This window comes from Gracilinanus agilis, chromosome 3 (genome assembly GCF_016433145.1).
Source record: "Gracilinanus agilis isolate LMUSP501 chromosome 3, AgileGrace, whole genome shotgun sequence".
Classification (NCBI taxonomy): Eukaryota; Metazoa; Chordata; class Mammalia; order Didelphimorphia; family Didelphidae; genus Gracilinanus; species Gracilinanus agilis.
This window is the reverse complement of record NC_058132.1, coordinates 422,705,898-422,720,334: the sequence shown is the minus strand read 5'-3', so window position 1 is coordinate 422,720,334 and position 14,437 is coordinate 422,705,898. Positions and strand designations below refer to the sequence as shown.

Sequence of the window (14,437 nt, the reverse complement as noted above, 5' to 3'; positions counted from 1 at the left end):
CTGCAGAAATAGTAAGCAATATGATATCAATTTTTATGTAAAATTATATAAAACATTTTTTTCAAGTATATGGGATAGCCATTTATTTCTTTCACCATGAAAGAAATACTTAAAATACAAGAAACTCATTGCCACACATTGACAAACAACCCATAAAAAAGAGCCATAATTCCTATTAAAGGGTTGATACATCATCAAAATATAAAACATTTTCTGGGGCAGGAGGACAGTTAATTTATTTCTGTTCTAAACTGTCTAACCAACTTCCCCAAGGTCCATATCTTCCATGAGGCCAGTGGATGTTTGAGATCATCCTGCCAGAGGTCATCTCTGAGCAGAAAAGAATCATGGAAAACTCTCTTGCTGTCAGTCAGCTCCAATTGAAGAACCCAGAAACTCTCAAGTCCATTTTTCATGATCCCTTAGCCTCCTGTCCTCAGGGAAAGTAGCACAAAATGGAAGAGGCAGCCTGAGGTCTAGTTTCAGGTTCTCCTAGATGGGCACATGCTCTTTGCATCATATGTGAGCAGATGCCATAGCTTCTTAAGGGGAGAGAATGAAGGAAAGTCCCTTCCCACCGTATAGGAAAATTCCAACATGCTGAAAAGAAAGGAAAATTCCAACATGCTGAATAGAAAGGAACGTAAAGGAAGAGGAGAATGGACCATGGCATTTGTTTCTCTTAATTGGCAATTCCTTTCTTTTCCCTTTCCAATACTCTACTGTCCAGCCACCTAGGCCTCTTTGCTCTTCCTCATAAATGATATTCCACTATCAACTTCATGCTGGAAGACTCTTCCTCCTCACCTCCATGTTCCCATGCTGGAATGTTCCTCCTCCTCACCTCCATGTTCTTTTGCTGGAATTCTCTTCTTCCTCATCTTCATGTTCTCTTGCTGGAATTCTCTTCTTCTTCACCTCCATGTTTCTGTGCTAGAATGCTTTTCTTCCTCATCTCCATGTACTCTTGCTGCAGTGTTCTTCCTCTTCACCTCTACCTCCTTATTTCCAGTACTATTTTGAGATTCAGTTCTACCTCTCCACTGTGAGTACCTTCCTTTTGACATTACCTTCCACTTATACTGCATATATCTTATATAAAAAGATTTATTTACATGTTCTTTCTTCCATTAGAACATGATCTCCATGAGGACAGGGATTTCACATTTTTCTTCTTCTTTGCATTCCCAGAATTTAGCATAGTGTCTGGCAAATGCTTAATAAAAACACTTTCAATGAAATCCACTTTTATCAAGCCCTTCTTCTAAAGTAGAAGTAATTTAGTCTTCTCAAACTAAGGAAAGTTATCATGAGTGGCATAGCAACAATATGAGTTATGGTCATTAATAAAATTAATGATGGTCATTATTAAAATCAATAAAAAGTGTTGGCAAAGGTTTTCAGGTTTGTGTGCCCAAACTGCAACTTCAAGCTGCCTGTGAGCAACTTTCCCCATTACCCCAGATTGTGGAGGGAGGAAGTGCTTGCTTTGGGCTCTGGAGCTGAGAATAGGAGGATGGAGCAGCTCCTCCCGCTCCGTCCCCCTGCTGGCTTGGCAGGCGTGCCAATATTTCGCCAACGCTGGTCTATATTCTCAGCCTCACACTTGTTGGTTCCTAGCAAGTGGTCATCTTTTCCATAATTGTTATCAAAAAATAAATAGAGGAATGAATGAAAGCTCAGGCTCATGTATTATACTATAAAAGAGGTCTTTTTTTTTTAAATTTTTTTTTAAACCCTTGTACTTCGGTGTATTGTCTTATAGGTGGAAGATTGGTAAGGGTGGGCAATGGGGGTCAAGTGACTTGCCCAGGGTCACACAGCTGGGAAGTGGCTGAGGCCGGGTTTGAACCTAGGACCTCCTGTCTCTAGGCCTGACTCTCACTCCACTGAGCTACCCAGCTGCCCCCCCTAAAAGAGGTCTTTAATAGAATTTAATGTGTATGAACACACTCTTATCTAGTCTAAATTTTGCTGATGATTACAAATTACATATGTCTTTGAAATGACTAGGACATATGTGTATTTTAACATTTAAAAGTAATTTTCCATCTGGGTACTTATTATACAGAGCTCTTCTCTGTATCATACATAAAATGTTTTAGCAATATTTTTAGACAACATCCATGAAGAATGAAAATGGAGGTAGATTAAGAATAAGACCTATTGACCTAAGACATTGCTTTAAAAAAGTATTGCTGATGACAAAAACAACTAGGAATAACAACAACAATCCTAAACCCATGTTATATTTTCAGCATTTTTTTTTATATTTTGGAAGTCAACTCTATAATACAATAGAAGGTCAGAGACAGCTTTGTGAATTTTGGATTAGGTCCTTTGCCAGATTGTTGTGTTACCATTATACAGAAGCCCTTTCCAGTCAAAGGTACACTTGTAGATTCTGCAGGTTACTAAGGGTCTATGGCCTTTGGTCCTATAGAGTTTTAACAGGATTACATAAGATAATAGATGTTCACTTGCCAACTTGCAACTTCATTTTTTTTTTTGTTAAAACTCAAGAGTCATCAAAAATCTATAAGCCCTACTCAGAATGAAAGTGAATTTCTAGGTGACATAAAGAAAATATATCTATTTTTTAAAAAAGTGTTTAGAGTCTTTATTTTCCATTTCATTTGTCATTTCTGGTAGAGAGCTAGTTGACAAATTTCAAGTGAAGGAAGAGGTTTTAAATTCATGGCTCAAAATGTCTCCCTAACTTTGAAAAAATGAGTACTACTCTGGCTATATAATTTTCAGAATATTTAGTGCTCCAACTGCAATATAAAGGTCACTTCCCCTCAATACAAAATTTCCTGATCAAATAATTTTCTACAGGTTTGAAGTTTCTATGTAGTTACATAATTGCACATATCTACAATACACATGCACACATTAAGTACAGAAATACTTTTCACTTGGCTCAAATGCTTGATCCATGGGTGTTTGTTTCACTACACTGTTGTCTCTGTTTTTACTATCATTTTATTTCTAAGATGTTTTAATATGAAGGCCTTCTCTGTATTGAATTTTGTGTTTATTTTTTTAATCTCTTGTGCTTCTTCTTCATTTAATTTTTGAAGGATTGATTCCAAGAGAGAAAGGTGACAGTGAATGTATTCAGCCACATCACTGCTGATTTCTTTTTCATCTTGGTCCATAAGGAAAATCCTGGTATTCCTTTGTGAGGGACCCTGCAGAAGTCTATGGAAGAGGAGAATGTCTGTCTTCTTCAGTCTTCTCTTTTCTCCAGTTGCATAGATAATGTAGAGAGCAAAATCCTGGGGGTTGTTTTCAATCTGTTAAGGAAAAATAAACAGCCATGACCTTCTGTTGTGTAAAAATACTTTGGTTAACTTTCATGGGACTCCCAGTCCCACACTAGAGATAATCCAGAGGCTGTGGGTACAATGGAGTTCACCTACATAAAACATTTTATTAATCCTTTTGTAGAAGAAAACTCAAAGAAAAAATTAAGAAAGAAAATAATAAAAGTTTGTTTTGATTTGGATTCAGACTCAATCATTTCTTTCTCTAGAAGTAGATGACATTTTTTATCTTAGGGCCTTTGGAATTGTTTTGAATCATTGTATTGCTCAAGAATGTATAACCAAGTTAGTCGCAATTATTTACCATAAAATATTGCTATCACTATGTACAATAGTATCCTGATTTGGCTTACTTTTATTCAGCTTCAATTCATGAAAGCCTTCAAAAAATTTTCAGAGCTCCTCCTGCTCATTATTTCTTACTGGACCATATTATTGCATTACAATGATATGCTATAACTTATACAGCCATTCCCCAGTTGATAGTTATTCTCTCACTTTCCAATTCTTTGCCTTGACCAAAAAAAAAGCTCCTTCAAATATTTTTGTACATATAGATCAATGATGGTGAACCTGTGGTATACCAAAGATGGCACACAGAGTGCTCTCTTTGGGTACATGGCTATCTCCCCACCTCCCCAGCTTGTTTCCAGAAAGGCAGAGGGATTCAGGCAGAGCTGCTATTCTTCCCCTCTCCTTTGTGCTTGATGACATTTTTTTCACATTCCCTCTCCTCTGCCCAGAAGCCCATGGGAGGAGTAAGGTGGGCAGCTCACAGGGAGCAGAGCTGGAGGGGAGCAGAGCACTCAGGTCATTCCTCTCCCCCTTTCTACACTTGCTAAGGACTCCTGATTTCACCAGCCCCTCTGCCCATCAGTCCAATGAGAAAACTTTCTCCTTCCCCAGTGTGGGGTAAGGGGGGTGGCAGGACATGCCTGGCACTCAGTGGGGGGAGGGATACAGCATGCAGTCTCTTGATGGGTGTGCATGGCACTTGGTCTGGAGTTGAAGTGGGGGCAGGGCCCAGCATTCCATCTCTAAAAGTTTTGCCATCATTGGTATAGGTCCTTCCCCTTTTTGTTTTTATCTCTTTGTAATACAAACCTAATAATGGTATTCTGGGGTCAGAGACAAGTACTGTTTTATAGACCTTTGGGCATAGGTCCAAACTGCTCTCCAGAATAGTTGATTCAGTTAACAATTCCCCAATAGTGCATTAGTGTCTCAATTTTCTCATATCCCCTCCAAGTTTTTTTCTTTTTCCTTCTCTTTCATAATAGTCAAACAGTTATGTTAGTGATGGTAAGTTGGAGTTGTTTTAATTTTAATTTCTCTAATTAATAGTGATTTAGAGCACTTTTATATGACTAGTGAGCTTTATTTACTTTTGAGAACTGACTGTTCATATTCTTTGACCATTTATCAAATTGGAAATAACTTGTATTCTTATATTATTTGCCATATTTCTCTGTTTATCTGAGAAATGAGGTCTTTATTAGGGGGACTTGTCAAAAACATTTCACCATTATGACTACTGTGTATTAATCTCCATCCTATTCCTCCCCCACTCCATTTATCCTTTTTTCTCTACTTTCACTTCTGTCCATCCTCAGAAGTGTTTAGTTTCAGGCCACCACATTCCCCAATTTGCTTTCTTTTCTATTAGGTCCCCTTCTTCTCTTATCCTCTTCTCCTAATTTTCTATAGAGTAAGACAGATTGTTATATCCAATTCATTGTATATGTTCTTCCCTCTTTGAGGCAATTCAGATGAGAGTAATACTTAAACACTCCCCTTCCCACCTCCCTCACATTACCCTCCATTATAAAAGCTCTTTCATGCCTCCTTAGTGTGAGATAGTTTACCCCATTCCTCCCCTTCTCCCAATGCATTCCTCATTCTCACTCCTTAATTTTATTTTAGATCTCATCCCAGCATATTCAATTCAAACTCTTGCACTCTCTCTACTTCTAAGTGCTCTAATAATGATAAAGTTCTTAGAAGTTAACAAAAATCATCTTCCCATGTAGATATAGAAATAATTTAAATTTATTTATATCTTTTTATTTCTCTTTCCCACTTACATTTTTATGCTTCTCTTGACTCTTGTATTAAGAGTCAAATTGTCCATTTAGCTCTGGTATTTTTATTAGGAATTTTTGAAAGTTACCTATTTCATTGAATATCCATTTTGTCCCCTGAAGAGTTATATTCAGTTTTGGTAAGTGATGATTTTTTGAAGTTCTAGCTCCTTTGCCCTCTGGAATGTCATATTCCAGGCCTTCTGATCCTTTAATGTAGAACATGCTAAATCTTGTGTTATTCTGATTGTGGCTCCATGATGGTTTCTTTTTTTCATATGAATGGTTTCTTTTGGGCTTCTTGCTACATTTTCTCTTTGACCTGGAGGTTCTGCTTTTTAAGATCTCTTCAGAAGATTTTTGTGTCATTTCTATCATTTGGCCTATTCAAGTTTTTTTATTGGGGGGGAGTGAAGGGGTTTGATGTATTATTTTCCTCAATTTTTTTGTGCAGAAATATTGTCTTTGTTGTCTTCTCCTGATTTTGCATTTTAGTCTTCCCTGACAACAAAGTAACTTTCAATGTTGAGTTTCTTTTTTTGGTGTTTGCTCATTTCCCAATATTTTTCTTTTCTTTTAGCTTAAAGCTTTTAAAGTTAGGTTCTATTCCTGTGGTAAAGGGAGAACTTTTCCAACCTTCAGGTTCTTTGTGCAAATGTCTTCAGATCTAATTCTTGGGATCTATAAGTTTTTATTTCTTCCATTCTGTTATGATGTAAAAAGAGGCATGTTTACTACTCCCCAGCATTTGTGCTGGTCTTTGCATGACCATAAATACCCTTTTTCACCTCAGAACTGTGATCTGCACTCTGTGCTCCCTTGTAGTCACATGTAATCATGTGTTCTACTGCTCCTCCTCACTCTGAGAATGAGACTCAGAACTGCATTTTGAATCTGCATATGAGCAATGCAATAAAGAGTTTTTTGCCCATAGTAGCAAAGAGATCCCTATAATCTCCTTCTGAGCAATTATCTCACCCCCCCCTTTCCATTTGTGACTGAGAACTCAGAGAGCCATGCCACTGATTCAGCAGCCCCCAAATCATATTACCCCAGTGGAGCCTACTATTAGCCCAGTTGTCTGCTTTGTGCTTCACTTCCCCTCCCTCTCCCCCCCCCCCAGGTGCAATAAATGTTTCATTATGGCTTCCTAAGCTGTTTTAGGCTGAAAGATTATTTTGTGGGTTATACTGCTCTATAATTCATTTTGAAGCATTATATCATAGTTGTATAGAGGGTAATTTGATAGAGATCAGATGGGTCTATATACTTTCTCTGCCACCTTGGTTGGCTCCATCCCCTATTTTCTTTTATTGTCAGTAGAGGTTCCTGCAGAAATGTGGGTTTGGATAAAACTTTTCACATTGCCATCTTAACTGGAAACCTGTTTAATAATATTCTTCAAGCTATCCTGGGATATTCTATTATCAGTGGTGAGCAGATGTGTTTGATCACAGCTGGTAGGAAAGAGGTAATAGGTAATAGGGCAGGAAAAGGAAAGATGTCATTGTTTTACTATTAATAACATTGGCATTTATACAGTACTTTTCTCAAAGTGCTTTAATATTTTTCATACTTAATTTAGTCCTAAATTTGTCATTGTGAAATGTTAGTCTCACTTTTGTTAATAGAGAAACTGAGTCATATTTAGATATGTTTCTTGTTCTTAGGTCATCATCAAGTTAAAAACCAATATTATTTTTTAAAGCCTTACCTTCTCTCTCAGAATCTCAAGACTGAGGGATAAGGGCTAGGCAATGGGGGTTAAGTAACTTACACAGGGCCTCAAAATTAGGATATGTCTAAGGTCAATTTTGAACCCAGAACCTCCCATCTCTAGGTCTGGTTTTCAATTTGCTAAATCACCTAGCTACCCCCTCAAATTAATTTTTGAAAGGGTTGGTCTTATTCATAGGCAAAATAGCTAATTACCTGTAATACAGAGATGTCAAATTAGTTGCCCACAGCCTAAAGTGGCCAGGAAAAATTCCTAAGTGCAGCCCAAATCATATTAAAATGTAATTGGGAAATGTTTAAGAAAAAAATGAAAATACACTATAACACAAATAATACAAATCTATGGTTTTCTAACTAAATATGAGGTTAGAGGGATTTTTTTTCTATTTGAATTTGAAGACGACTTCAAGGTGTCTTGGCAGGGAAAACTCATTATGAGATATTGCTTCCTTTAGTGAAGAATTGCATTAAAATATGTTTTATTTGTACATTTGTTCTGTTTAGTATAAGATTATCTTATATGCTGAAAACTAATAATTCATCCTAGCCCTAAGTAAAAAGTTTTCATAAGTAGAAAAAGAAGGAAAAATTTTGTTTATGGAGGACAGACATAGGTAAGACACTACAATGGGTGGTTGATGGCAACTCCTCCCTTAGAGGTTCCAAAGAAGGTGGAACTCTAATATTTAAAGATGATTTCAAAACAATCTGTTTTTGAACAGAGGTCTGTATTAGATAATAGTCCTATTCTAGAGGGAAATTACTAATTCTTAAATGAATAAAACAAAGTTTTTAAGGTTTCTTCTTATAATTTAATATTAGATCCATTCATTTGTTCTGAAAACAACTCCTACAGGTCTAATAGAAAAAGAGCAAAACCTGTCACTGTTATCTAAAAACATCCAATTAGATTACTTAAAAAGAAGGAAGTAGAAATGATTTAGCATAAATTCAGAAACTTTTCACCATCTAAGGTTCATAGATAATAATCAAGAGTTGAGGATGTTTGAATATGAAACCAATTATGTAAAACACTTCTAGAATCTCTTACTAATACTAACATGCCCAATATATAATTGTCAGGCAGAAATTAGAATTGTCCTAGAAGGAAAGCACTGTCTGATCTTACAGAAGATTGTCCTTTTGTGGGAATAATTAAAGGTTAAAATCAGCATTTCCAGTGTGACTATAGGTGTCAGTTTCCCATTATCCATAGCCAATTCCAGTGAGGTGGGAATAGAAGAAAAAGTATATAAAGCTAATGAGTCACTTTAACCATAGATTTCAGCAGAAATTGAGCAGTCGTATAGAACTTAAATACTTTGACACAGCAAGGGATTTCTATACTGATTTTGTTAATTAGGAAACTCATATAACCTCTCAGTGCCTCAGGCAACTTTAAGACCAAAAGTTAGAAATTCCACAAAGGCTAAATCTCAATTTCACCACCTCTTCCCCCTAAAAGATATAACTTTTTTTATCCTTAATGACCTAAGGATAAAGAGCAAGGATGCCATTAAGTAAATCTTTAAGTCTGAGAACCAGAACTCTGTAGTGAGATGTGGTAAAAAGCTATATTATCTTGTAGATATTTCTCCTATCACTGAGTTAGAGGTTTCCCCTAATAATTCTAGGCAACCCTCTAAAGACGATCCATTTACAACAGTAAATATATTGTGAGGACTTTATAAACAGTATTATAAAATTATAGAATAGATGTGAGAAGGACCCTGGAGATTATCTCTGCAATAAGGGACTGGCCATTTATGAAAATATGTAGAGTGCCTCTGCTGAAATTTCTCAAGTGAAATGGTCTGGGAAGCCTGATTCTAGAAGAGTCATGTTGGCATATAGAAGAAATGCCTTGTAGAGACTTTGAGGCATACAAAGACATTCTGTAACTGGTTCTAGTCCATTTGTCACATGATGAAGAGGAGTTTCTTTGAATGACTAAGACTGCAAAACCAGAAAACTGGGTGTAGGGGGTTGGGGGGGAATGGAAGGTGACATAGACATTCAAAAGGCACAAGTTGGCCTTATCCCTTATTTTCAGTTGCTTTCCTTATGGTTTGACTTCTTCCAATTTGTCTGTGTTCTGGTAAGAGAAGAGAGCTAATGCTATAAAGGTACACATAGATCTCAGTCCTTTACCTTGGTGGTGTTCTTTTATTTTAGGTTAAAGAGATTAATCTGGAGGCTGTGACCTTATGAGTTTTGAAAACTGAGAACAAATCAATAGAAGTTCAGGAGTCTGAGTTTTAAGTCCTTGCAGGATTTTGTAGCCAACCTGTATCAATGCCTTAATAAGTGAGAGGTGAACTTTAAGATAGTAAAAGAGATGATTTTGCTTCTGGCAAGTAATGCAAATGCTATATTTTGATGTGAACTTGATAGGCTAAAGCCAAGTGAAATCTGAACCTAGGCATCCTTAACCCAATTTCTACATATACCTTGAGTCCCAGAAAGTTCACTTCAAAATACAGATTTTGAATCACTGTCAAATAAGTCCTCATCCTTTCTGAAAGTCACTCCTCGCTTCTCAAGACACTGATCCTAGACTGGCTACAAAACACAGAATAGCTTTGAGTCCTTGGCTTTGGGACCTGAGGTAGCTCTTTCTGTTGACTTTTCAAAACTCTAAAGGTTATAGTTTTCAGAATAATTTACTTCATTTTAAATGTAAAAGCAAAGACTGAGAAAAAGAACTGAGATCAATATTCAAAGGCCACATGTCAACCTCAGATGGGGAGAAACTGCTCCCCATCCAAGGCCAGCATCTGGCATTACAGTATTGTCTCTCCTCTCTTACCAGAATGCAGACAGACTGGAAGATGTCAAACCACAAGGAGGGCAGATGAAGAGAAAGGGACAAGGACAACTAGTACCTTTTGATTGCCCCCCTCCCCCAGTTTTGACTATGTAACTGCAGCCAAAGAGGCTCTTCTTCATCATGGGGTAAGTGGACTTAAACTAGTTACAGAACATATATATATATATATATATATATATATATATATATATATATATATATATATCACTTCAGAATCTCCTCAAGGCTCTTCCATTACATATAATCATGGCTCTCTTGGAAGCAGGCTCCCTGGCTTCTTCCACATGGTGAATTTTATCAGTAGCACTCTGTACATACACATAAATAACAAACACAGTGGACAGTTCCCTGTAATATCAAGTTGAATATCCTCAGGTTATTGATGAGAAAAGAGGCTCAGAAAAATCACGAGATATATCTAAGGTCTCACAGGATATTTACTGTCAAATTGGTTAAGTGGTTTGATAGTTGAGATATAAAATTAAAATAAGATTCAATCCCTGTCCCTAATCTACATTCCAATAAGAGGATATGGTTTGTACACAAATATATCAAAGTAATATTTGAGGTTAGAAAGGGAAGACATATTACTGAGTGGAGACACCAATAAAGATTTCCTAAAAGAGTTGGCATCAGATTTGAGTTTAGGAATTCATCAGGCTGAGCGTGTTGGGATGGGATGGCATTCCTAATGGTCTTTCCATTGCATCATCATATAATGTAAAAGTGAGAGCTGGGAGTCTGAAAATATGGAGTTGGGATCATTTCTCTTATCTCTCCCCAGAACCCATCTCTGAGAACTTTATAAATCCATTACTGGGTAAAAATGATCAAAAGAGGAGGGAGGCAAAGAGGAAAGGATGAGAGGAAGGCATTTGTATTCATGCGGAAGGGTTGGAAAATAATGCAGTCGGAAGAAGAATTAAAATCTTACAACTACCTCATCAGAACTAACTGAAATGCTGGGTATTATAACAAATTATAATATCACTGGATATTTATTAAGTGAACAGTGAACAAAATATGGTTGCAAATACTCCATCTAGAACTATATTCAAGAGTCTATTATCTGTATCTTCTCTGGTAATAACCACATCAAACTCTTTGAGGGCAAAGGCTGTTTCATATTTGTCTTTGTGTTTCCAGTAGCAAATCATCCTAATTATAATATTCAATTAATTAATAGATTCATTAGACTCAATGGAATTTTACTTAAGGGGAATAATGAAAACAGCTGTCATTTATTTAACAATTTATGTAATGATTTAAGGTTTGCAAAGCACTTTATGTACATGATCTAATTTCATCCTCACAACAATCTTGATAGGAGGTGATAATATAGTTGATACTATTTCCTCACTTTACAGTTAATAAAACAGAGGCAAAAAGGGTCAAAGTGACTGGCCAGAGTATATATCTGGGCAAATGTATGAGGTAGGATTTAAACTCAGATCTCCCTAATTCCAAGTCCAGTGTTCTATTTACTTTCCCGATTATGTATATGAGAACTATAAGTTAACTAGATAGTGAATTTATTCTTTTACTTTCTTTTGTTTTCTTCTTCAATTGGGAAAGAAGGTTGTGGTGTTCAAAGACTCAGAAGAAGCAGGAATTTTTTTTGCACTATATCTATTTTTATCATTCTAGTTGATTCTTAAATGCTTCCTTAGGACCTTTTTAAAAAATGTATTTATTTGTTTGACTATTTATTTACTTATTTGTTTTACTCTCCTTGCTTCAGTTTCCCTGACTTCTATTTGTTCATCATAATTAGGAAAACTCATCATGTACTGTGTTCCCTCAAACATTCCTCTCTGAATACAATTAAATTGGCAGTCTTTCATTTGCCAAAGCATGATCCATGGGTGTGGTGTTACTCCTTTTCTGACATCCAACTTTACCGAATAGCTTGAAATATTTTGCATTTGAGAAATCACTTTGATATGTAATAAAAATCATACTTATAAATATTGTAAAGGCAGGGAAAAAACTCAAGTCTCTATCTCTTCTCTTTTGAAAAAATACAAAACCCCAAAGACTCCTGGGATTCTGCTCAGAGAACCAAAGATGTTTCCCCTCAACTGAACTCGGCCACCATCATTGATATCCATCCTTCCTCCACCTACAGTATCCGCATGTATGCCAAAAACCGAATTGGCAAGAGTGAAGCCAGCAATGAGCTCACCATTACAGCTGATGAAGCAGGTATGGTCTGGCTTTTTTCTTGTTTAAAATCAAGGCATCATTCCAACTATTTCTGTGGACTTGAAAATTCCACTTACACAAAATCTGTTTCTTTCCATGACTGAGTCAACATATTTGGGATAAAAATTTTCAGATAAGAACTGCATCTTTGCAAGTATACTTTTTTGGTGCCTTTGATGAATGTATGTTTCTATATCTACAAAAAAGAAAATATTTTGATTCTTTGGACTGATTAGATGCAGTCATATATTTTATATACTAATTTCAAGTGGAGAATTAATTTTAATTAGTGCATTATTGTTGTTATTGCCATTTGCTTTGTAGTTCTTTTGGGGTACCTCCACCTCTTTGAGAAACCCTTTTGGAGTTTTCTTGGCAAAGATACTGGTGTGCTTTGCCACTTCCTTCTTCAACAAATTTAAAGATAAGAAACTGAAGCAAACAGCGTAAAGTGACTTGTTCAGAATCACATAGCTAGCACATGTGAGGTTTCCTGAATTCAGATCTAGTATACTGTCCCAAATATCTGCCCAGGCCATTTTATTCTGAACAACACTTTTTTTTAATTTTCAAAATAATTTATTCTGTTTTTACACGGACTTACCTCTCTCCCACTGTCCCTTAGAGAATAAAAGAAAAAAGAAAAAACTACATTCTAGCAAAATAAATTCCCACAATGGTGATTTTAAAACAAAGTTTCACTCCACATTTTTAAGTCCATCACTTCTCTGGTAGGAGGTAGACAGTATGTTTTATTTTCCCTCCTCTGAATTTGTTTACCATTATATTTATCAGAGTTCTAAGGTTGTCCAAAGTTATTTTCTTCATAATTGTTCTATTGCTTCTGCTCACTTCAATATGATAGAAATAGGTGGTCTCACTTTCTTTTGAAACTATACCTTTCATAATTTATTACGGTACAAAAATATCCATTAAATTCATATGCCATCATTTGTTTTGTATTTCCTTTACAGGAAGCTATCTCTTTAGTTTCCAGTTCCTGGATTCTATGAAAATAGCTACTATAAAATTTTTGTGCATAGAGGTCCTTTTCTCTTTTCTTTGATTGCTTTGGGTTTATGATGAGAGCCGGGAGGTGTGGGAAGGAAGGAAGGAAAGAAGAAAGGAAGAATAGTGACTTTATATCCTTTAACTCTCAGTGAATGACAGTCTTATTAACTTGAATCAGTTACTAATATATCTTAGATATTAAACCTTGATAAGAGAAATTTGTTATAAGACTTTTCCCCCTTTGGTTATATGTTTCCCTTCTAATTTTAACTGTACTCGGTTTTTTTGCATAAAAATCTTTTTAAACCTTACATAAAAACTTTGTGTTATATCCCATGAACTTTTTAATTACTTCATGAACTCTTTCTCGATCCATAAATCTGAAAGGTAAAATTCTCCTTTTCTCCCCTAATTTGCTCATGGTGTCATGCCCTGAATTCATTTGTAGTTTATTTTGATATATAATAAGAAATGTGGATCTACTTAATATATGCCAAACTCATTTCCAGTTTTCCCAGCAGTTTTTGTTTAAGACTGAGTCTTTAGCATTAAATGATGTCTTTGCTGACCTCCCTAATTTGCAAATGAAAAAAATTGAGCCCATAATGGAGAAGTATCTTACCCAAGTTTTCACAGTTGCAAAGTGGTAGAGTTACAACTTGGAACCCAGGTCTCCTGAATCTCTGTGAAGTGCTTAATTCACAATATTGTTATCTCCCACTTGGCTCACATATCCAGGACCATATATAATTTTTTCAGGACTATCAGAGATCAAATGGGAGATGAGGAACACCTTAGTATATTTTATTTTTCTCTTATTTATTTCATGGGATCTCAGTTAATCAGAGAAATCTTGCTGCTTTTCTTGCATGTGACTGCTTATAGTTCTTAACTAAATAAGGTGATAGAATTGTGAGTGGTTAGGAGTAGGAAAGGGAAGTTTAGATAATTTTGAGTAGGACAGTATAGTTGCATAGTCTTTATAAAATCCATTAAACACTAAAAACTAAGTCAAAGGATATAATGTAAAATAAAAAATAATTAATATAATATATACATATTTAAATGCATGATTAAAGGATAGCTCTAGATTTGGACCCCTATTCAGCATCTTTTCCATATATTACCTTGACTTTTTCCTATGAATACTCAACTTCTTTTTGACCCAATTGCAAAATTATCATCACAACCATTACATTTTTTAAAAATTCCTTTTTCTTATGTCCAAATGATTTGATGAAAAT

General features: G+C 35.7%; 1 protein-coding gene across 1 annotated transcript in view; it reads left to right on the top strand.

The window, feature by feature from the left end:
* Positions 1 to 14,437, top strand: part of DSCAM (DS cell adhesion molecule) — a 607,061-nt gene that overhangs the window by 331,686 nt on the left and 260,938 nt on the right. The window contains exon 13 of the mRNA XM_044669244.1: positions 12,015 to 12,182. Within this exon, the coding sequence (XP_044525179.1) occupies positions 12,015 to 12,182 (168 nt within the window). The remainder of the gene's footprint in view (positions 1 to 12,014; positions 12,183 to 14,437) is intronic.